At 42.8% G+C, this 24,489-nt stretch overlaps 2 protein-coding genes across 4 annotated transcripts in view; one reads left to right on the top strand and one right to left on the bottom strand.

Moving 5' to 3' along the window:
• yars1 (tyrosyl-tRNA synthetase 1) overlaps positions 1–24,489 on the top strand; it is a 160,576-nt gene that overhangs the window by 85,517 nt on the left and 50,570 nt on the right. The gene's annotated exons all lie outside the window — the stretch shown is intronic.
• trit1 (tRNA isopentenyltransferase 1) overlaps positions 1–24,489 on the bottom strand; it is a 37,904-nt gene that overhangs the window by 12,189 nt on the left and 1,226 nt on the right. The window contains exons 2-9 of one of the 3 annotated variants that reach the window (XM_053446178.1): positions 16,027–16,095; positions 11,648–11,790; positions 8,758–8,854; positions 8,337–8,494; positions 6,826–6,968; positions 6,578–6,689; positions 1,156–1,268; positions 936–1,013 (exon numbers count right to left, since the gene is read on the bottom strand). In XM_053446178.1, coding sequence (XP_053302153.1) covers positions 936–1,013; positions 1,156–1,268; positions 6,578–6,689; positions 6,826–6,968; positions 8,337–8,494; positions 8,758–8,854; positions 11,648–11,790; positions 16,027–16,038 — 856 coding nt within the window. In that variant the 5' untranslated portion in view covers positions 16,039–16,095. The remainder of the gene's footprint in view (positions 1–935; positions 1,014–1,155; positions 1,269–6,577; positions 6,690–6,825; positions 6,969–8,336; positions 8,495–8,757; positions 8,855–11,647; positions 11,791–16,026; positions 16,096–24,489) is intronic. The other 2 variants (XM_053446177.1, XM_053446176.1) reach the window with 2 other exon arrangements.

The raw sequence follows: 24,489 nt of genomic DNA on the forward strand, positions 1-24,489 counted from the left end.
CATGTGATGAAGACCATATGGTGCGTGCAGCGGGAAGGCAGGCAGTCAGAAAGAGGGGTATTGAGGTTTAGGGCCTGGCGTGGCCTAAGCCACTTGGGCCTAACAGGATTAGGAGGCTGGGTTACTGCAGGGCATGCTGCTGGTGGGACGAAGAGGCCAGGTTTCCATTTGAGACCGAGAAACACACAGAGCCTTTATATACATTTTAAAACAGGACTGACTTCCGCGGGTTGTGACGAGGGTGGGAAATCCCCACCTCCCAAACGCAGGCTGATCTTGGCTGTGCTGTCTGCATTCATTCATTCTGCTGTGCCAGACACAGAAGCAGGTTTTCTATGCATTAGGTGGCACATGGGACTCTGTGCTGGGAAAAAGGGTGGGCTGCAGGTGTTTGTCAGGGATGGTCTTGAAACGTTGTTCTCCAAATTAAAATGTAACATCAACTCAAGAGGGCTGCATTTAATCTTATTGGATTTTGTGCCTGTAAAGAAAATAATCCAATGTCCACAAGTGAAATATATAATGCTTTCAAATTTCTTACATGGCCAAATTGATTTAATGTATAAAGAGGCCGTAAATCTTTTGAGCATAATACATTTTTAGCAAAGTGAGAGAGAAAAAAAAAAGAGCTTTAAACAATAAACAATTTGAAAATTGAAGATTTGAATTTAAAATCAAGGCAAGAAACGATTGTTGAGAAAGTGACAAGACCCCACTAATGTCAACATGCATGCACACTGGAAAAATACCCTGTATGCTGTAGCGCAGTCGAGTGTCTCAGAGGTTTATTGGTAAAGCTAATGGAGTGCATGAATCACATCTTGTTAAAGAGAGTGCTGATTGCTAAGGAACTGTAGGACGGACACACACACACACACACGCACACACGCACGCACACACGCACGCACGCACGCACGCACACACACGTTACTCACGTTTAAGAAAGCGGTTTCGGACCCATTTATTCTGTTTGCGGGCGTAGCGCTTCGTAGCGATCTTCACAGCCTCTACACCTGGACACAGTTTGAAAGAGGATATTATGGATGAAAAGAAGATATAATCTTTTAATACATTCTTTTGCTTGGTCAGTCATCCAGTTGACCAACCAGTGAATCTTAATCCATCACTGTGACAATGATCAGGTAGTTTTCTGACCTTTGACCCGTAGTGCATCTTTCTCTTGCTGGGTGCTGCTTTCCGGAGCGGTCAGGTAGGCATGAAACTCCTTAAAACCAATCGACTGGAAAATGCCAAGTTGATAGCTCTGACTGGAGAAAAGGAAAGGAGGGGAGGGGAGGGGAGAGGAGAGGAGATGAGAGGAGAGGAGATGAGGATAGGAGAGGAGAGAAGGAAACAAAACATCTATTGATGCAAAACGTTTCCATCTGCAATTTGACATTTCTAGATACCCAGTGGTGACTCATGCCACCTTCTCCTGCTCCTCCTCGTCTCTTGTTCTGTCCCTGAACAAAGAATATCAGGCTGAGCAGATGTGAGGCCCTAGCGGGGACAAAGTGACAGAACGCCTTAAAAAAAAAAAAAAACAGAATGGCTCTGGCAGAGACACCCACAGGTGATGGAAGTGACAGTTTGGGGCAGAAGGCCGATTACCTCTGCACATGTAGACCTAACATTTCCATCAATATCAGAACACTGCTTCTATTTGAGACCGAGCTGTTTAGTCAAAGCTCATCTGTCTGCATATGTGTTGGTTTCAATTACTTTTCTGTAGTTTAGAAAAAACAAATCTTTTTTTTATTTTCATTGTTGAAAATATTAAAAATGAAGGACAAAAAACTGTAATAAAAATACTTACTATACTTAGTGTGTTCGGCCCAATACTTGTAACAAAAACATGTAGAGGAAATAACAAAAATAAATCTGGCTAGACGGGCAGAGACAGAAATTTGAGAATAGCAGCAGAGCACAGGAAATGTAGAGTCAATCGAGGGAGGAAAAGAAAGACAGAAGAGAGGGGAGGGTGGGAGAGATCTGACCTTGATGTCTGGCCACAGCAGCCAGCCGGGGATGGAGACATGAGGGTAAAGGAGAGAGGGACTGAGAGAGAGAGAGTGAGCGAGAGATAGAGAGAGTGGGGGGGGGGGGGGGGTAAAGTGCTTGGGTGATCAGATTGCTGAGAGGGCAATAGTGGCAGAAATGGACGGGGGGGGGGGGGGGGCAGAAAGAAGGAGGAGAAGGAGGAGCAGGCTGGTTGATGAGGTGGGATGGGGTGATGGGGTGATGAAAGTAAGGAGGGACTAAAGAAGGGAACTGGCAGCTTCCTGGGCAACGTTCCACCAATGAATGCACTGCAGCCACACCCCAAAACACACACACACACACACACACAATGTCAATATCTACTGCCACACACACAGCAGCATGTTCCATCTGTGGCAGCTATTAGTGAAGCTCATGTATGTGTATAAATATAACAGGTTGTAATAGTTCTACCGTAAAATTATGCATATATTTTACATGCCCAGAAAATAGAAAAACTCTTTCCAAAATAAAGCAGCTTTTGCCTGATTTACCTTGTGTATTGCACCATATGGTGAGTGGGCAGCTCCTGTAGCTAAATCTAACAAATGTCCAGGAGGAGATAATGAGGAGACTGTCAGAGAAAGTGCTTGTTGCTAGAAAGTAAAAATAAAGCTTGCTGAATCAGTTGGTGTGTGTCTGTGAGTGGAAATGTCAATCACGGCATGTAGTGCTCCAACATGACAGAGCAAAACGTAAATACACACAAATTATAAAAATGCCGTAGAAGTGAAAGTTGTTCAGACAGTAGTTATTATTTTACCTCGTGTATTTCACAATTCATCTATGGATACAGATCCTTGTATCGCTTCCAGTAATGGGCCCCTGTGTCAAAAACGTGATGTATGCAAGTTATTTGTGTCGGACTGACCATGTGTCCATATACAGTGCCTTGCATAAGTATTCACCCCCTTTGGACTTTTCTACATTTTGTCATGGTACAACCACAGATTAAAATTTATTTCATCGTGAGTTTATGTAATGGACCAACACAAAATAGTGCATCATTTGGAAGTGGGGGGAAATATTACATGGATTTCACAATTATTTACAAATAAAAATCTGAAAAGTGTTGAGTGCATATGTATTCACCCCCTTTACTGTGAAACCCCTAACAAAGATCTGGTGCGACCAATTGCATTCACAAGTCACATTTGCAAGTCACATAATTAGTAAATAGGGTCCACCTGTCTGCAATTTAATCTCAGTATAAATACACCTGTTCTGTGACGGACTCAGAGTTTGTTGGAGATCATTACTGAACAAACAGCATCATGAAGACCAAGGAGCTCACCAAACAGGTCAGGGATAAAGTTGTGGAGAAATATGAAGCAGGGTTAGGTTATAAAAAAATATCCAGAGCTTTGAACATCTCTCTGAGCACCATAAAATCCATCATAAGAAAATGGAAAGAATATGGCACAACCGCAAACCTACCAAGAGGAGGCCGTCCACCCAAACTGAAGAGTCGGACAAGGAGAAAATGAATCAGAGAAGCAACCAGGAGGCCCATGGTTACTCTGGAGGAGTTGCAGAGATCCACAGCTGAGGTGGGAGAATCTGTCCACAGGACAACTATTAGTCGTCTACTCCACAAATCTGGCCTTTATGGAAGAGTGGCAAGAAGAAAGCCATTGTTGAAAGGTATCCATAAAAAATCCCGTTTGGAGTTTGCCAGAAGCCATGTGGGAGACACAGCAAACATGTGGAAGAAGGTGCTCTGGTCAGATGAGACCAAAATTGAACTTTTTGGCCTCAATGCAAAACGCTATGTGTGGCGAAAACCCAACACTGCCCATCACCCTGAGCACACCATCCCAACAGTGAAACATGGTGGTGGTAGCATCATGCTGTGGGGATGCTTCTCTTCAGCAGGTACAGGGAAACTGGTCAGAATAGAGGGAAAGATGGATGGAGCCAAATACAGGGAAATCCTTGAAGAAAATCTGATGCAGTCTGCAAAAGACTTGAGACTGGGGCGGAGGTTCATCTTCCAGCAGGACAATGACCCTAAACATACAGCCAGAGCTACAAAGGAATGGTTTGGATTAAAGAATGTTAATGTCTTAAAATGGCCCAGTCAAAGCCCAGACCTCAATCCAATAGAGAATCTATGGCAAGACTTGAAGATTGCGGTTCACAGACGGTCTCCATCCAATCTGACTGAGCTTCATCTTTTTTGCCAAGAAGAATGGACAAACCTTTCCATCTCTAGATGTGCAAAGCTGGTAGAGACATACCCCAAAAGACTTGCAGCTGTAATTGCAGCGAAAGGGGGTTCTACCAAGTATTGACACAGGGGGGTGAATACTTATGCACCCAACAGATGTCAACTTTTTTGTTCTCATTATTGTTTGTGTCACAATAAAATTTATTTTGCACCTCCAAAGTACTATGCATGTTTTGTTGATCAAACGGGAAAAAGTTTATTTAAGTCTATTTGAATTCCAGTTAGTAACAGTACATAATGGGAAAAAGTCCAAGGGGGGTGAATACTTATGCAAGGCACTGTATGGATCCTTCTTAACCAATCGTGATCAGAGACTTCGACCAATCGGTTTCAAGTTCTTGGCTTCCAGAAATGTTATTTAAGAAATATGTGACCTTTGTTCTACGAGACGCTTTACAGACTTAACTGTGGTCAGATTGTCTCCCTATATTGTAAACAATATATTCTAGCACAAGGCCATTTTAAATTCCAGTAGATTCCACATCTGATGTTTTAACGTCTCACATGAGGCCACTTGAGTTCAACCTGTAGCCTTGATATGGACCTGATATGATATGACCTCACTCCTCATTTACTGAGCACCTTTAATCTGATCTGTCATTCATAGCCAGTCACAGCTAACAGCAAAGTTAGGTGCATCAGGTTTCTTGTTTCTTGTTTCCTCTTGGCGGCCATGCTGGAGGCACTGTTGTGGTTTTGGCAGAGGAATGACTATAAATCCAGGTTCAGTCTCGGAAACCTTCCAGACAGCACAGAATTCATCTATGGAGGCAGCAAGGTCGCACATGCACAACGTGGTTTCAGAGGGACGGGTACAAACTTTCGACCAAAGAGTGAAAGAGAAGTTCTCATGTGAGAGAGTAAACTGCATTACAATGTCACAATGGCAGGTATTTCTATAACGGCCGCTGAAAATATGAGGTCTGCATAAGCGGTAAAAACTTTATTGACGATGTCATGAGCAAGCACGCTATAAATAGTGCTGCACACAGTAAAGCAATGCAGTAACCCTGCAAATCCCAAGTTTTTATGAGAAGTGTAAAAAAAAAAAAATGGTTTATAATTTAACTGCTTTGACGTGTTGAGATAGGGCATTAGCCTTGGGCTGAGGTATGCTCTCAGATACATAGTGAACCAGGGACCCAACCAAACAGTCCCATTCATAGAACAGGAAACAGTGGATCTATACAAATAAAAGAGTGATGTAGCGTCGGTATCTACTACTCATGTGCTTACTATTAAGGAAATGTCAGACACAAGTTGGTTATTGCCAGTGGGGCCAAATGTCAGTCTTGAGTATATAGCCTCAATCAGAGGTGGGACCATTTTCTTTAAAAGTTAAGACTTACTTCTTTCTATTCACGTCCCAAGTCCAATCTAGAGTCTTAGACTTTGAGTTTTGTGACTCCAAACCTCTGGAGTCCTGAGTATCAGCGACACCATTGTACTGTAAGTCAATCGTTTCCCGGGCCACCGGCTCTTCCAGCGTGGGATAAACGTCCTGAGTCCCAGAGGTAATAAACACCGATCACCAGGCTCCTCTAGTAGTGCTAATGTCCTGTGGAGGGCCTTATCTCTGCAATTATTAATAATCACTGAACATCCTGAAGTAAAAATGGTCCCATCTGATCTAAACTCGCAACAGTGTGGGCTGAATCTAAATTGGTCTGCAGGCCTTTGGGAAACAAGACCCACAGAGCAGAGTGACCTGTCAGACTGGGAAGGAGAAATAAATAACTGGAGAGTTGCTCGGCCAAGTTCACTTTCGCTCCGATAGTCCTGGTTACATGGACGAGAGGAGTCAAATGAGTCCAGACTGAGCGTCTGGACCGTTTACATCCGGATGACAATGTGATCTTGGACTCTGTGCTTGGATACTAAATCCTGAGACCCCCTTGAAATGTTCAACAGCAATAACTTTGGGGGTCAGAGGAAAATGTCATATAACATATTACATAATGATCCTTATAACAGATTCCAAGTCCTATTTTGTATTTGCTTAGATGGACTTGGGGTTTTTAAGGAATTCTGCTATCCAAAAAATAAACTACAATTACCAGAATCGTACGAGGTCACAATGACCTTTGACCACTGAAACTTATCAGTTCATCTTGGAGTCCAAAGGACAACGGATCCAAAATAAATTTCCTTTCCATAATGTTCAAGAGGCCCTTTTGTGAGGCCACCGTGACTTGCCCTATTAACCACCAAAAAAAGAATCTGTCATGGCTATCTTGAGCTATCCAGTAAGAAAAACATATTGCCTCTGATCTGGCTGATTGTGTTCCTTGCTGGTGATTCGCTCACCTGTCATCCTGGACTTTCTGCTGGTTGTAGCGGACATGGAAGTCTCTGAGCTCGTCAATCAGTCCTGCAGATAACATCTCATCTACACGAGCGTCCAACCGCTTGTCTAGAGCTGAAGGAGGAACAGAGGGGGAGAAATATACCAGTTAAATAAGATGGACACACTAGAATGGCCAGGAGCTCCTACTTGAATATCCACACTGTTGTTGTTTGCATACATAGAAGTGGATAGGATCCTTTCTCCTTACCTTCCATGTCAGCATGCAGCCAGAAAATGCAGGGGTCTGGGTACCTCAGTGGTCCCCCCAGCCCATTGCCTCCCTCCTGCCCCCTCTGCTCCTCCAACCACTGACTATGGGGGATGCCTGTCTCCTTGTGGATTTGAAGGCTCCTGTAGATAAACACAAGCAAACTATGTCAAGGTTAAATTAAACCCTCAGTTGCTTCCCACTGGAACAGACTAGACAAATTGTTTTCAGATATTTTTTAGGCTGATAAAAATTCCTTTTGGTTTCCATTATAGATTAGATAACAATCCCTTCACTCCTAGGTAAATGAAAAGCTGTGACTTCCCGTCTGAGGCACATATTAAAAAAAAGTCTTTGTGAAGTTCCAGAATAGCATAAATGTCAAGTTGAAACACCAAGGGGGCAAAAAAGAAAAAAGGGGGTGTATAAAAACCCTGATTAACAAAAACCAAGACAGGAAATCACATTCTCTTTCTCACCAGCTCAAAGGTACGGGTTATCTTCTAAGATGTTCAGATATAAATCCAGCTCAGATTTTTTGAGTCGTGCGTGGTTGCACTCTGAGGGTATAATGAAAAGATGATTCCTGTCCTCGCCTGTCATCTGGAAGAACAGGGTAACCTAACCTGCTCACACTAAAGACCAGAGTGCACCGACTGCTACTCATCAAGCTGTGAGTGGTGTGTGTGTGTGCGCGCGTGCGTGTGTGTGTGTGTAAACAGACACTGTCTATCTGCATAGATTGTGTGGAGGCCGTATACTGTGACCGTCGGCCTGAGACGGAACATTAGCCATTCAGGGCCTCGTACGACACGGGAGGAAAACTGAAAACACTGTGGTGCACTCATGTTCACACATAAGAGTTAGAACAAGACACATCCGCAAACACTACACACCATGTTATCCCAAAGGTAAAAAGGCCAGTTTGACAGATCCACTCATCACCTCCACCAGGGTCATGTTTTTATGTTTCTGTGTGTTTTTTGTTGCAGGATTAAGAATAAACTACACAACGGATTTCCATTGGATTTTGTGGAGGGGTGGGAAATGACTCAAGGAAGAGAGTAATAAATTCTGGTGTGGGTCCAGGAATTTTTCCCACTCCCTTTAACATTGCAAGATAGGACGTTTTTTTATTAACATTGTTTCTCATAGAATAATTTATGAGTGTGTGCAGCTTGGTTCAGATGAAAATAGAAATACAGATCTGGCGGACTTTAAATGAGATTTCATAAAAGGATGTTGGGCCTAGGTCAGCTGAACAATCAATAGTTTCATCTTAAATACGAGAGGTAATATGGAGGTTTACCTTTTGTGAAATTAGTGGGCCTACATTGGTGTTGGTTATTTGCACTCGGGCGATTTGGTTATATTTTTCTCAGAGGCAATAACTATCATTTAGGAGAAGACTGCAGCGAGTTTCTAAATTCAGGGAACACATCCTTTGACCAATTACGTCACAGCGTCGGCCGGTGAACTGAGACACAGCGATAGAAGCAACAATATGTTACCTGGCAATCTTGCGTTTGTCGTTGGGGTGCAACATGGCAGCCATTTTGGGGTCCACCTCCGCCAGACGTTTGTGTAACTCAGATCCTCCCAGTTTCTCCAGCTCCAACTTCCTGTTCGGGGTTCCATCTCCTCCATCTCCTGACTCTTCGTTCTCCTGCTGTTGGAGCATTTAATTCAAGATTTTAAGAAATTACTGAAGCTGCCTTTAAATATCTTAACATCAAAATCTTTAATAGCTGAATACATCCTTTTCAAAACGGTGCTTTGGGTTTGAAATAACAAGAATATAAATAGAATCTGTCAGACTTTTACTACAGCACCCCGAAGCAGTGAAAGCTCCATATATTGTGGTGTAAATCGGTGGCTTAGTGACGCACACAGGACGAGGGATGAAGGGACGTGTGTTTGTGTTGTACTCACCCCTGAATCCAGCAGGACTTTCCACAGCAGAGACTCAATGTAATAGTTTGTTCCTCCAACAACGATCGGCAGTGTGTCGCCGACGTGCATTTCATCCATGTTGAGCGTGTTAAGGAAGAAACTCCTCTGCATTTTGAGATCACACATTTTCAATGAAGGCAACAGAATTAAAACTGTGTTTTAAATGAGCCGCTTATTCAGTGGCATTCAAGCCCTAATGGCATAAAAACCAGTACAGCTGGTTCTCATTCAGTCACTGCGAGAGGCTGCCAGTCACCAGTCCTCGGGTTATTTGTGTCTACAATACGTTTTCAAGGAAGCGGCTTTAATGGTTTTATTTTTGAGCAATTCAAGAAAACAGTGAAAATCCAGACGAGCGAGAAAATTGAATTTTCCGCCTCTTTGATGTGAATGTTTTTTTTAAATGAAGCGTTCAAATAACAGCAAACACTCGAGTGAACAGACAAACTGAACAGGACACTTCTTGAAAATGTATTTTAATTATGTGTTTGGTTGTCTCTCTCAATGTAAAGTACGAAACCTTATATTTTTATCTATTTTTCTATATGTAGAAAATAGAAAATGTAATATACGCCAAAGATAACACCAAAGAAAATACAACCAGCAAAAACCTTCACATGCTGGGGGTGTCCTTTAATGATTCCAACAGTATGTGGAACAAAGAGTTAGAGTCTCAGCAGAGAGAAAATAAGTATGGTGTGTGGTGTATGTTCATGTGTGAATGGTTGTGAACGCTCATTTATATTCATATGGACGATACTCACTCTAAGCCAAAAAGAACCACTCGAAATACATCCAAACCCAAAGAGACCTCTGCTTTATCTTTAAATGATTTTACATGTCTCTTTATGGTTTAGACCCAAGCTATTGTTCCCCTGTTAGCTATACCCTTTATTTCTTTCTGCATTTGTTAGTTTGTCCATATGTTCCACGAATTGAAAAGGTACTATAAATAAAGAAATAAATATAATTTGAATAAATGTGCCGGGCCAAAGATTTAAAACGCAAAGATTAGAGAGGAGTATAAACAATGGCTTTAAATGTGTGCAGGAGAAATTCATTTTTTGTCCATTCCTATTCTATTAATCATCTCGTGGACAACAGGAGGAGCCCTAAATCACTGCTCAGCTGATTATGCTCTGAATTTAAACCATTGGTCAGTGAATCCCAAAATTTGATAGACCATTCAATTACCTGATTCATTGAGAGAAATAATTGAAAGATAAAGCAATAATGAAAATAACTGTTATCTCCACCCGAAGAGTCAATCCTGGTCTTACTACAAACTCAATAATAGCGGCACATTTTGGACCACCTCTAAATCTGACAAAACAACATCAATAATGAAGTTTTGTTTTACAAACCTGACTGGTCACACACAGACCGAGCCTACGTGCCACACCGTTTTCCTTTGTCTCTCCTTCTCTGTTGCATCTTCACTCTCCTCACACCTCTCCTTCTCTCACACCTCTCCTTCTCTCCCCTCCCTCTAGCCGCCCACCCTCTCTGCTCAGGGATAATTAAATAACCACTCAAACAGGATAAAGGCCCATCAGCGGTCGTCTCTCTAACACCGGCACGCCACGCACACAGCAGTGAGCAAAATTGAGCGAAGGGAACCAAAAGAGCGCCAGAAGAATGAAGGCAATGAAAGAGAAAGAAAGGATGAGGACTTCAGGCGGGAGTTTACATGATTGACATGTTGAGTGACGCACACACACAAATCCCTTCTTTTCCCCCCCTCTATCTACTTCTGTTCCATGCTTTGCGTTTCAAAATCCTCCACATCACAGCCATCCCTTTAAACTGTATTCATCTCTTTCCATTTCTCCCTCTTCCCACCAGCAGACTCGCGCTGCACTGAGCCTATTCTTGGAGCTACCTCGCCACACTGGTGTGTGTGTGTATGTGTGTTAGTGTGTGTGTGTGTGTGTGTGTGTGTGCATGCCATCCTGATCTATTTATACCGCCTGTAGTTATCGCCTCCCTTCTCCACATCTGTGTGACAGTCAGTGTCTGCATGAGGGTGTGACTGCCATAAGAGCGTGTGTGTATGTGTGTGTGTGGACACCACAGACAGAAACTCCTATAAATATCGTCTCCAGTGATCTCTCCCTCTCTTCTTATTTTCAGTGCAACACATGCAGAGAGACATGCTGACAAAACGAGGACATATAGCAGATCTCATACACACACACACACACACACACACACACACACACATACAAACACACACACTGACGGACGTGCGCACCTGCATACCAATTAGGTAAGCTACTTTCACACTGCAAGCCGTACTGCTCAATTCACAGCTGTTCCCATTGTCTTTTTCTCAAAACGTGGCCTGGATTAGATTCCAAGGTGAACTGGTCATGGCCCTGATGTGACCCGCATGGGCAGAGGAACAACAAGACGTCACGTGCAAGGAGGGACGTGTAAGGAGGTGGACAAGGTGAAGAAGTCGGTGATAAACATGGAGCGTATATGGTTTCAGTTTTCTCCTTATATGCTTCCAAACACAGACCGGTTACGATACGACCCCTCGAGTGTCACCCAAGACAGCAGCGACGGTCAGTGGAGGGACAGTGTGTCCTCTTAAGTGCTCTCGCCCTTTTTCTGCGCATGTCGGTCAAATGAGGGCCATGACCAGTTCACATTGGAATCTGATCCAGGCCACAGTTTTTATAAATAAAATCCAGGAAAAAAAATCGGAATTGCAGGCTTGCAGTGTAAACATAGAGACAAATCTGTTTTTTTCCTGCAGTTATCAACAAGAGGGTGAAGAAGTGTCAGGGGTGATAGTTGCGTGTGGAAAGACGTTAATGAGCAAAAACTGTTTCTCTGCTTCCACACATTTGCCGTGAAGGATATTAGAGCCAGAGCTTTATTCCTGAAGTCCACCACCGTGTAGCTGCTGACCAGCGGGTCCACGAAGCTGATCATGTGGTGTCGGCACTGGGAGAGCTCCTCAGCCGTCACCTTATTGGTGATGATGTCCAGGCCCTGGTACACCTGAGGGACGACAGAACGGAAACCAATTAACAAGGAGGCAAATGAGAGCAAATGCTCCACAGGCAGGTAGAACAGTGGAATTTACATGACAGTAAATAAAGGAGATAACAACAGTGAATGACAGCAAGCAAAGCCCCAAAGTCTATAATGATTTGCTCTGAGGAGTAAGACAGCACTGGAAATGATTTGTCCGAGAAAGCATAAACTCTTTGTCAATGCTGTATAAAATTCTCCATAAAACAAACAGGTCAGGTTATTGAAATCAATGTTAGTGGTAGGGTGTGCACAGGAGTGTGTGTCACTGTCAGAATGGGGCTTTTATAGAGGGAGGAGGTTCGAGGGCTGTCCGTCTTCCTCGACAGATGAGATGACTCTGAGCATTCCTAGAAATGATGATACACACCTCCCCTGTTCATTTTACATCTACCAGTGACGGGGCAGGCTAAATGTAGCAGCTGGGTGTCATTTTTTCATTCTCATGCACACACAACAATCTACAGTTGAAGTCCTCGGCTAGGAAAACCGCTGTCAGGCTTTTATTTTGAAGCGGCTGAAATTAGTAACCAGTTGTGAACACCTTGTTCCTTAAGGGCATTTAAAGGGATAGTTCACAGATTATTTTTAATTCCGTTTTATTCCGTTGGTGGATCAGTTTTGAATTTAGCAAGGGAAATAAACTGATAAATCAAAGACCAGGCCAGCGCAACAATATGTTGTTGATGGCAAATTATAAACATCTCCCCTCATTTATCATGTGAATACACCACTGCAGCCCTGTCTCCTGCTGAGCATCTGTGTGTAGTCTACTGTCAACCATTCAAAAATATGTGTGTGGGGCTCAGAGTGGGTTGCCAGGAAAACTTTATGAAAATCCCTCTGAGTCAGAAATTTCCCATACACTGTTAGAGGACTGAAACCTCTGATTGGATTGAGCCTTGATTTTTTTTTGGTGGGAAAAAATCTTGGTGAAGCGCTCTATTGTTCAATAATTCAGAGTGGGTATATAGAGCCTTTAATCGTAAGCACTCAACGGTTGGGACTGAAGCACACTCCCCAAATGAACACACAAGTATTATCTTTACTAGGGATGGGGGGAAAAAATCAATTCAGTTACGATTCGCGATTTTTATGAATGACGATTTTATTTCAAAATTTATATTTTAAGTAAACTTTTATTCATTCTATTTAATTTACCTTTTATTTATTGTTTAAAAGTAGCCAAAGTGGCATACATTTCTTAATCTGTCAGTTTGTGTGCAGTTGACAGGGACTATACAATAATAGGGCACATTTTTATTTATTTTCTCTATTGGCTAAGTTAAGTTAATGTTAATATTTGAAATAAAACGTCTAAACTCTAAGTGAATTTGAATGTGTTGTATTTAAAGGTATGATTCAACTGTTTTCCATGGTCCAGTATTTAGAAAAAAAATCACAATACTTACAGAATCGCAATACATATCGTATCGCCACTTAAGTATCGTGATTGTATCGTATCGAGAGATCCCTTCCGATTCCCATCCCTAATCTTTACAGCGTGAAAGGACGAGTGAATGAAGTCACTCTAGACTTCTTCAGGTTGGGTTGGTGGTGGTTGGTTTCCAGTTGACTACACTGCCGCCAATAAGCCCAGTCCGGGAACACTCATGCATAAGACTCTCCGTTTCCCCATCGAATGACAGGAGGAGAGACTGACAGTGCTAGTAAAATCTTTATAGATTTTTTTTACAGTCCACTGACACACACTGCCACAGCGCACCACTTCCACAGTACGCCACTGTTTGTGCACTGGGTCTATAGAGCGCTTCCTTTTTCGCACTGTGCAGTCACAGAGTCTTCCACAAAGACACGGAAAACCCAGAAAGTAGGATAAGCTAGTCTACAGCGTGTATGGAAAGTTATAAAAGTCAGAATGTGATGGTGTCTGGCACATTATACATCATATTCCATATTATACACTTATCCTATTGACTACATATTTTCATTACCAGATTCTAAACAAGTAGTGAATTATTGTAAGGAAGATTGAGGCTGCGGTTATGCTTGATGGACTGTTCAATGTGCGCACGAGCTGTGACATCAACACAAAGCCTTTTTCCACGATGACCAGGTACAACACTGTAACACAGAAGAAGAAACACAAACAAATCAGGATTGTTTCCTGCAGGAGCAACACTTCCAGCTTGTGTGCACTTCTTTGTCTTGACAAACCACTCAGAGGTAGTTCCATAGTTTCTGTCTCGGTAATCTCCCTCCAGGAGCCAATGACATTAATGATGGAGTATAGAGATGGACCACGCATTGTGGTACCAGCTGAAACATAGTGGGGGCACCGGGGCACGGACACCCGACGGCTCTACTGCCCAGCCCAGCCCAGAGGGCGCCCAGCCCGGCCACAGCACCACCAAGCCTGGGGCAGACACCCTACTAGCCACACACACAGCTCCACTTTGTCCGCTTACAGAGTTGATTTTGGGTCTAATCATACGTGTTTGGACCTTAAAAAATATGTTTTTGACAGTTTTTACTGCTCATCTCTGTGTCCATCATTCGTGCTGCGCAGAGCCGACCAAATCAAGCCAAATCGCCCCACCATCTCCTCCTACTCTAGTAGGTATGATCTTAAAGTCAACATTAACTGTTTCAGACAAAGCACGGGATCTTTATTAAATGTAAACCTGCACGGATTAACTGTATGATATGGAAAACAATGTATCACAGATATGCCTTCAGAAATTTCCACTATATCGTATTTTATGTTTTTAAACGGGATTTGGGGACACTAGTTTGCATTCGTTTTCAATTGCAAGAAATTCAAACGCATTCTGAGATAAATAGCTTCAATTTTTTTCCGCTTCTGATTCCCACTTCACAAATTCAATGGTTTTTTTGATGTGTTTTTGGTAAGATGTCTGAAATAAGGTCTGTGGTTAACACAAGTTCAAGATATGTTCACGGTCTACTCCCTGCAGTAAAAGAAAATACATCAGTAGATACCCGGCTCCAGATTTCTTTAAAGATTCAAAAAAAAGAAAGTTCCCAACAAGTGGCTAAAAGAGACGACCAAGAATGATGAGCACATTAAATGTTATCAAGCCAAAAATAACAAGATGACCTCGCTAGTTCACCTTTACACCCACATGGTGATACTTGCACCAAATTAAATTACAGGTTGGAAACTTAGTAATGGTAACTATGAAGTCATGAGGCAGTGACGTAGTTTGTTTATAAGCTAACATGAGCTTTTCATTTCTGGCGATCGTATTCAGGCTTCAAAAATCAAAGAATCATGAAAGTTGTGTTCACTAAAGAAGATTATATTGCTCAAAGAAAGAAAAGACTTGTTTTCTGTTTAGGAAGCATTTTGTGGTCTAGTCGAGACCACATCCTCTAGAACACGCCCCAGCTTTGTTATCAAGAATCTTCCAGTCATCTAAATCTTACACATCAAGGCAACACTGTTTAACTCTACATACATGCACTGGGTAATTAGTGTAACCGTGCGCAGGTTATTGATGGCATCCTTGGTGACACTGTGTGTGTGGGCTGCGTGTACTTGGCCAAATGTTCTTTAGCACCACAGCACCCCGAAAGTGTGGAGCACGGCAGGGTGGAACAACCCAGCCTGGTGAATTATTCACTGCTTCTCTGCACGACACCACTGTCAGCCGAGGGAGGGAGGGATGGAGAGATGGATGGATGGATGGATGGATGGATGGAGAACAACAACGTTGGAGAGAATGAGAGGGAAGAAGAAATGAACAGACAGAAGAAAAGACATAAGAGCACTGTGTACTTATTACGGAGAACAGGATGCTCCCTGGCAAATTTGCACACATTATCCAACACAACCCTCCTCTCTGCTCTCCCTCACTCTCACACACACACACACACTTGCAGATTGTAGAGAGAGGATACAGAAATATGGTGAGAGAAAGCCAGATAGAGATGCTCAGAGACAGAGAGTGAAATGTGTGTGTGTGTGTGTGTGTGTGTGTGTGTGTGTGTGTGTGTGTGTGTGTGTGTGTGTGTGTGTGTGTGTGTGTGTGTGTGTGAGAGAGAGAGAGAGACGTATTTAAAGAGCGCGAGCCACTTAGTGAGTAAGGGTCATGTGTCTCTCATTCAGAGCCACACACCTCCCGAATTAACACGCTTGCTCCCCGCACAGTGGGAGGACAAAGGCTCTCTTCATGACACACACTCACAACTTTTCAGAAGTTTACAAAACACGCCCACCACGTGGCCCATTCAGCAACTGTCTTGGAGCTTCCAGTCCCATCACATGACCTTCATCAAAAGATGGAACTGCAACAGTTTTCACAGAACCGTAGATTAATTCAAGTTCAAACTTTTCCGAGCACTTTAAAAGGCTTTGAAAATCTAGATTTAATGACAACCGGGCAAGAAAGATGTGCTGTGATACAACTGAATGATACTAAAATGCACCTTATGATGAGATTTTGTCAACTGCCGTGTCCAAGGACAACGACAAAGTCCATATAGATTTAGAGCAATTTGGACTAAAATATATTTTTGTGTTTTTTATTCTACTGGGTTTTACTATTGCAGCTCCTTCACTATCTGTTTATTTGAACTTTTTTTCATTTTCATCCATTGTACCCGGAGGTTTTGGGTGCGAACATCACGGCTGAGGGGAAACTTTCTGTGTGGAGTTTTCTGCCAAAGATGCAGATTGGGTTTTGGTTAATTGGAGACTATAAGAATGCTTGTTCTATACAAAGTTTGGACCAAGGTGCATGTCTTTGTCAAATGACATTTAATCTGTTTAGTTTTGGTATCACAGTGCAAGTTAAGGAGTGGATTGAAGAATTTGGTCTTGATGTCCTCGCCAACGTGGGCTGCATCTACCTATAGCCTACTTCACTGATTGAATTTGTAGTTGGGCATGTGTCTGACATTGCCATGTTGTCAGTTGGCAAAAAAAGAAAGTGTCTTTCCATTTGAATTGAAGAAAATACATGAAACGGTTCCCTTTCTTAATTTCGTTGCTACTATTATATCCTAATGGTATCACTACCAGCAAAGTGAACACTCCTTGTCGTTCAAACATGATATCTTCTGTGGGGGAGAGTACAGGCGATTCTGTGACCTTCTGCTTCTTCTTCTTCTCTAATACCGTCTCAACTTCCTACAACTGGTCCCAAAATATCGGAACTACCCAAAATGAACCGAATCCATGGTTCAGCTAGATCCGAACCAGCTCTTTAGGTCATAACTTTTTGTCCGAGGCTCTTCTCACACGTGCTATTTTGGTTCAGACTAAACTGAAAGGTCCAGTGGTCCGGACCAAACACGGTAGGGTTAAGCCCCCTTAATTACCGATAGATGGGAAGGGTTATTTTCTCTTTATGTTGGTCCTACGATATACTAGGGACCTCTCCAGGGTGTACCCTGCCTCCCTCCCAATGTCAGCTGGGAACAGCCCCTGATTCTCCTCGATCTTGCCTCTCTTTTTGCTCAAGCAGTCTCTTCTATCGTTCCTCCGCCTCCTGGCAATCCCTCTCACTCAGCCCATTCTTACCTGCCAGTGAGAACAAGCAGCTAATCGTTATGTAACCACTCCCTCATGTACATTTAGGTGCTCTCCTGTGAGAGAGTTAACAGAAACATACTGTGAAGATCTTAATTTTGCCTTAAACGGGACAAGGCATAACACTACAGGCCTGCAAATCAGAAACAAAATGTAAAAAGCCACTTGAGTGCAAGATGTGAGGAGAAAAACGCTTTGAGGGGAAGCTGCAAATGAGAGGGAAGATGAGAAATAAATTAAGCCTTACAGTAGAGGTGGTGGAAATGAGCTACAAATTGCTTTGATGTTACAGCTCAGAGGAATCAGATATAAAAATCAACACAACTAATCATGTTTATACGTTTGGAAGAAGATGTCACAATAAAGGAGGAGGGCGGGGGCGAGTAACTAAGCGTTTTCTGGAGTAAGATTCTGAAAGATATGGGAATTTTTTCCATCAGCCGGGATGGAGGGAGGATCTACAGTATAATAAAGGCTTGATTATGCTCACCTTATATAGAAACAGACAGATCCTTCTATCCGTATTCTTTGTCCTACGATGATGTAATAACAAACCGGGCAGTACCAACATAAATCGTGGGGGGGGCAGGGCAAAGGACACGAAGAAGAAAGTTCAGCAGGAGCACGACTTTTATTACAGAGACATTACATTACATGTCATTTAGCTGACTAGAGACTTTTTGAGTTGGTATGAAAACTACAGGCGTCTACACAATGTTATTTCACCTGAAGGGAAAATGAATTAGTTGTGATTTGAGTGGTTTGGTCGCAGTTAATGCTGGTCATTTTGGTCATTTTTATATTCTATCTGAAGACCAAACAAGGAAATGCACTGAGCACTTTTCTTCTAATGGACAACGAGCTATGCACAAGATTTGTAGGTGGACAGATATTTTTACAGCCAGCTCTAAACTACAAAGGGATAAAAACCATAAATGTTCAAGTCTTAGGCTGCATCCATACTTCTAAGTTTTCTCGAAAATGCATTGACTGCTACGGATACGCCTGGCGTCCTCACTCCTCTGGAGTTTTAGAGATGCTAAAACTGAGAATTTCGGAAATAGATGCTGTCTCCGTTTTAGTTTGAAAACTCTGAGGCTGCATTTAACTCCAACGGCAGTGTAGTAGTGTTGGATGTAGTGTTGTGATGTAGTGTTGTGATGTAGTGTTGTGTCACTTTTCTACCATTTTCCAGCTTATCACAATCAGCTTATTGCAAACGTCATAATTCGCATTAAGACACTTCAATGGAAGCCCAGCAAACGTGGGTTCAGCTGCCTACTCTTTCCTGCTCTCAAATGGATGTGAATGGGTGAGAACTGAGGTGACGGAGTGGCTTGTGTGCAAGAAGAGAGGAATGTCTATGTGTGAGTGTGAGAGTGAGACAATGAGCTCAGTGTTCGAGCTCTACGGAGCCTGCAGCCAGCCGGCCGGCCTGGCCAACCTTACGCCCTGCACGAGACAGCTGTTCCTCTGCCACATAAATAAGGAGGTTAGTGGGGGGGGGTTGGCAAAAAGAAAGAACGAGGGCAAGAGAGATAGAGGAGTGCGGGAAAAAAGAAAGAGACAGAGAGAACAAACACTCATTGAGACATATAATAAGATTCAGAGAAAGCCTAAGAAGGAGATGAAGCAGACCTTGCAGTGTAGTATTACACTGATGTAGCAGTGATGCTGATCCAGCAGTATCCGCGCCAATAATGTACCTAATTAATTGGCCAAACGAATCTGATCCAAATAGACTTTGTGAGCCAATGAAACGCAAAGCTCTTATCGATACCAGGCCACATCCTGTATGTTATGGAGGAACAAGATCCCTGGTATTTGATCAGTACTTCGGTATCAGACAATAATCAGAGTTTGAGAATCAGAATCGGCACATTTGGCTTAGCGACTGTGGCTCAGGAGGTAGAGCGGGTCATCTAGCAACCACAATGTTGGTGGTTCAGTACCTGGCTCATCCAATCTGCACTCCGATGTGTCCTTGGGCAAGATACCGAACCCCAAATTGCCTCCGACAGGGTGTGAATGGTGTGGCATAGAAAAAAGCCCTGCATACAGAAGCGCTGTATGAATGTGTCTGCACTGTATAGCACCTTGCTGTAAATTAAATAAATAAACACATCCGGACCATTTCCAATATAAATATTAATAGGAGCACATCAGAGCTCCTTCAAATTTGCCCTTGACTGATAACATTTACATGAACAATTCACTGGTGTAAAAAGCCGACATGTTGAGAGCCGTGATCACAGACAATAGCCGGGTCAGTTGTTGTAGGTCAGCCCTGGTGCAGAGAGGAAGACGGAAACATTTCTGTCCTTAGTCTGACCCCTGGACACGGCCCGACAGACAAACTGTAAGCTGGCTCTACATTTATATCCTCCTCTCTGAATCCCTTCCTTCCTCCTCTCTGCCTCTTTTTTTTCACCTCCTCTATCCTTCCCACTCAAGGCAGCATCCTTCAACAATGTAGCCCTCCATCCTCCTCTCTCCTCTCTCTGTGGGGAATGGCCCAGTAATGCCAGACTAATAAATCATTCATGGCACTGCACACCCACCCATCCCCCACCCCCCCCTTCCTCTTCCTCGTCCACCATGCTGCCATCCTCCTCTCCCTCGCCACTTTACTGTAGCGGTGACCGCATCGCCACACCCGCGGACTGCACGCAAACACACACGCATACATGCAACTAAAATAACAGTTCATCAGCTCTGTTTTTTGGCTTGCACCTACAAAGGCTTACAATCACTTATAAAGATGCATCATAAATCGGATGTGGGAGGCGGCGCCATCGTTCACTTACAATACAAACAGATACGTCAAAGCCCAGACAGGTCATAGCCACACCAGACAGATAGAGAGACAGAGGGAGGAGGATAGAGAGAGAGAGAGAGAGAGAGAGAGAGAGAGAGAGAGAGAGAGAGAGAGAGAGAGAGAGAGAGAGAGAGAAAGAGACAAAATGATATGCACAGAAAGAGAGAGAGGAGGAGGAGGAGGGATGACTGCAAGCGGATTAGAGGGATATAACACATAGCTGCACAGTTTTTGAGTGTGGGATGTGTTTAGTACGTAGATTGCAGTTGATGCAGGGGAGTGTGTGTGTGTGTGTGTGTGTGTGTGTGTGTGTCATTTTGTGTGTGTATTTGTGTGTGTGTGGGTGTGTGCCTGGCCAATAATAGGCACAACCTTTCAGCCTCACAGCGGTTTAAGCATGACCATCAAATTTTTTAATTAAAAAATTAGCCCTTACCTCCTTGATTCTAATTCAATGGTGCTACAAGTACCAGTGTGACACATGGAAGCTTCCAGAATGTTCGTGCACGTTTCTCACCAGAAAATGAATAAGCCTTATAATTTCTCCGCCTTTATCACAACTTGCAGTGCTCAGGCTCGCTTTACGACAGCTTCTTCTTTCATACACGTGTGAATCACTGGCCCCCGATACTTCCAATATTTCCACAAACGAATGCAGCCTAATGGTCTATGAATGTGCATGACCTGTTAAATTGGCCTTGAGGGCCTCTGATGGCCCCTTTAGTAAATGACTCCAAAGACCTGCCAACACACACACAGGCCCACCCCCTTTACAACCTTTACTAAAACTATTTATTTTGTCAAAAGTTAGCACATTACAGATCTGCTCAGACACAAAAACCATAACGGACACAACCTTTGCTTAAAGAGTGGACAATTTGGGGAGATTCAAATCTTGAAGTATTAAATAAATTGCTCTGGTGGTTTTGTGTGATTTAGCCAATTAACTCATAATTGAATAGACTTTGCATCCCTTTGCATTACTAATGAAAAGTCTTGTAACGATCCATTTAGATTAACTTTTAAGTTTCCAGGCAGCACTTATTTGAATATAGTGAACCTGTGTGTTAAAAAATATCTAAGATATAGCCGCCACAGTTGTATCATTATAAAATGCAGCAAATCAGCTGTTAGCAAAGACAACAGGCTCAGCATCACTTGTAATTGATTATTCAGCAAGTGGTTGTGAGCGTGTACGTTATCGTTTCCAAACTTCCAAACTCTACTTTGTTCATAAACTGCCCCAGAATCTATATTGAAACAAACAGTATTAAAGACTCTTAAAACGGACTTAATCAACACTGTAAGAAATGTATTGTACTTCACCATAAAGTTGCCTCTGTATATCATCCTCAGCTAAAGCAGATAGAATCACCTGAATGACCTTTCTGATCCTTCCTGTTTGCAAACAAAGCTGCACATGTGGAGATAAAAAAGAAGTGACAGACAAGACGTGTAAAAAAACATGGACAGTGTGCCAATGTTGATCAAATGATGAGTGAGACAGGAGACGGAACATTCCCCTGCAGTGATGTTCAGCCCAACATACACAAGGCAGCGTTTTTGAACAGTGAAAACGGCTTTGAGCAGACTCATCTAATGTTTCAGGCTCAGCATGAATCACCACTGAAGTGCACTCACTCTATCCTTACTGGAGCAGCCTGTGTCAACCGCCTCTCATTACAAATAATGCCTCGCAAAGCGCTGTCAGCGAGCAGCGGCTTAATAAATCACCCTCTCCTGAGGTCACGCTTTAACAAATGATGTCAGCTCATCAAAAGCTCAGATTTAAACAATCATTGCAACAGTCACCTTTGACCTTAATGTGGTACCAAAAAACAGGTCTCAAGTTATTACTCTGTAACGTTCTAATATTGAATTTATAAATTGTATACACCCTTCTAACACTTGGTTTGAGGCCAGAGAAGTTACATAAAGTCACATATAAGTATAATATAAGTAATGCAAGACATTATGTAGATGCTTGTAAATCAAAACTCACATTTAGAACCTATCACTGACTTAATTCTGCTCATGTCAGATATTTCGTTAAAAAGAATTTCGGGGCATAAAATAACTGTACATTAATCATAATAAAGATAAACGTTTGAAATAATTATGACATTTCATTTTAAGTCATATCACACAGCCCTTAAGCCTAAGAATCTATTGCAAATAGATTTTGAAAAACTGTGCAAGAAAAAGAACATGAGGAAATGAAATGTGAAAGGGCATCGAGTGCAGTTAAATTTAGTAAAGGATGTGATGTACTGTACTACTAACCCAGTTCTGGATTCTTCTCATTTGGTGCAAAGGAACCCCGGATTCTCTGTGAAAGACTTTAAATTAATGATTCATTTTAGACTTGTGGATGTCAAGCGAGATCATTGTGGGTGACAAATTAAAAAATCGTACAAAGATGCTCACATTTTCCCATAAAAGAGCCGTGACAGTAAAGCTGGAAGCCTCTGAAGGACCCCCTGCTGGTCCTCAGACCCCACTTTGGGAACCACGGGGGTTTACACTACTTTGACTGAGCTTCATTCAATGACAGTACAGCACAGCACTTGTGTGTGTGTGCCATAGATAGCATGTTCTTTTAATGAGTGAATAATATCCCCTTGCATGTCCAATGAACTGTGGGCTGGGGGCATGGGCCAGGGGCAGGAGGAGAGAGGGGGATCGATGATAACACAATAGGAGTGTTTGGGAGTGTGGGAACCAATTCTCCGCGGGACAATGGACACTTCCCAGTGGCCACAGCGTGCCCATTCACCATCAGCTGCTGGGCTGGCGTAGCGCGGCACTAAATATGCACCAGCTCAGCACAATGCTGCTTTCTCCCAAACAAGACCAGACTGTTTCCTATCCCAAAGACAACACAGGCCAGCTCTAGCCTATACACAGCCTCGTTCTCACAGAAGCAGTCTCTTTCTCACTCACTCTGTGTCTACACGTCTCTCCCAGCATCACACACACCAACAAGAGGGCAGCAACAGGTCTGCAGAGACAGGCTGGGGCTGCTGTGCTGCAACTAGGCCAATGTTCCCCTCCACCAGAGCTGCTGCTGCTGGTGGTTGAGATATTCTGGGCTGACATGTTATTAGCGTAACCCAGTTTACCCAGTACCAGGTGACTGTTGGAGGAATCGCTCCTCCGCAGGGACACACACACTCCTAAGGGCAATCCACACCGAAGGGCAGGAGGGTGGTGCTGAGGCAGGAGAAATAAACCTGATTAAACCTCGAATAAAGGGTGCTGAGTGTGTGTGAACGTACGTGACATTATGGTGCTCTAAGGTGACCCAGACTCAAACCAGTATCCAACCTTTACTTTTATGTGCGCACCCCGTGGTTGCTTTGGTGACAGAGCCTGAGAACCACAAGGGTGCAAAGCATGGCTGAGGGAGAGAAGAGTAGTGACGCAAGCATGACAGTTCTTAATTGTTCTGGTGCGCTCACACACACACACGCGCACACGCACACGCACACATGCCTATCTGAATACAGCAGACTCACAGCACTGGGCTCTAACTATCAAGTTGAGGCCCATTTTATACATGTGTATTTACAATTTTTCAGTATCTACAGTTTCTTAAATGACAATAATGACCATTCAAAACTCCCTGTGCAACATCTGCAGTACATGCTAGACACTTTCATCAAAGTATCCCTACACAACTCTCACCTGATGCCATTATGCAGAGTGCAATTTTTGATTTGATCATGGATTGCAAATTAGTCATCTATAACCATAAATGTTTGAGTGTTTTCTTATTTTATCACCCATGCTGTATAGTCTATCCACAGTGCTGAGTGCTCTGCATATAATGTTACATTTTTATTTCTTTGAGTTGGATCAACTGTTTTTCACAATTTTTTCATCTAAGATTAACAATTAAATGGGGTTTTCATATAAGAAAAGTCGCACCTTAAAGGTTCAGTGTGTAGAATTTAGTGACATCTAGTGGTGAAGTTGCATGTTGCAGATGAATACCCCTAACGTCAACCTACCCTTCCAAACATGAAAGAGAACCTGTGGTAACCTTCAGTTGTCAAAAAAACTCAAAAGGTGTTTAGTTTGTCCTGTTCAGACTACTGTAAAAACATGGCGGCCTCCGTAGAGAGGACCCACTCCCGATGTAAATATAAAGTATTTCAATATAAAGAGCCCAGTCTAGGGTTAGGAAAACAACAATTCATTCAAGTTAGATGAAACACACTAGTGAAAAAATCACGAGGATTATTTATTTTATATTACATTTCTGCCAATAGATCCTGTTTACCTAAGCCTTACACACTGAAACTTTAAGCTTAACTGGCTATTTTCA

The sequence above is a fragment of the Pleuronectes platessa genome, chromosome 18, assembly GCF_947347685.1.
Source record: "Pleuronectes platessa chromosome 18, fPlePla1.1, whole genome shotgun sequence".
Classification (NCBI taxonomy): Eukaryota; Metazoa; Chordata; class Actinopteri; order Pleuronectiformes; family Pleuronectidae; genus Pleuronectes; species Pleuronectes platessa.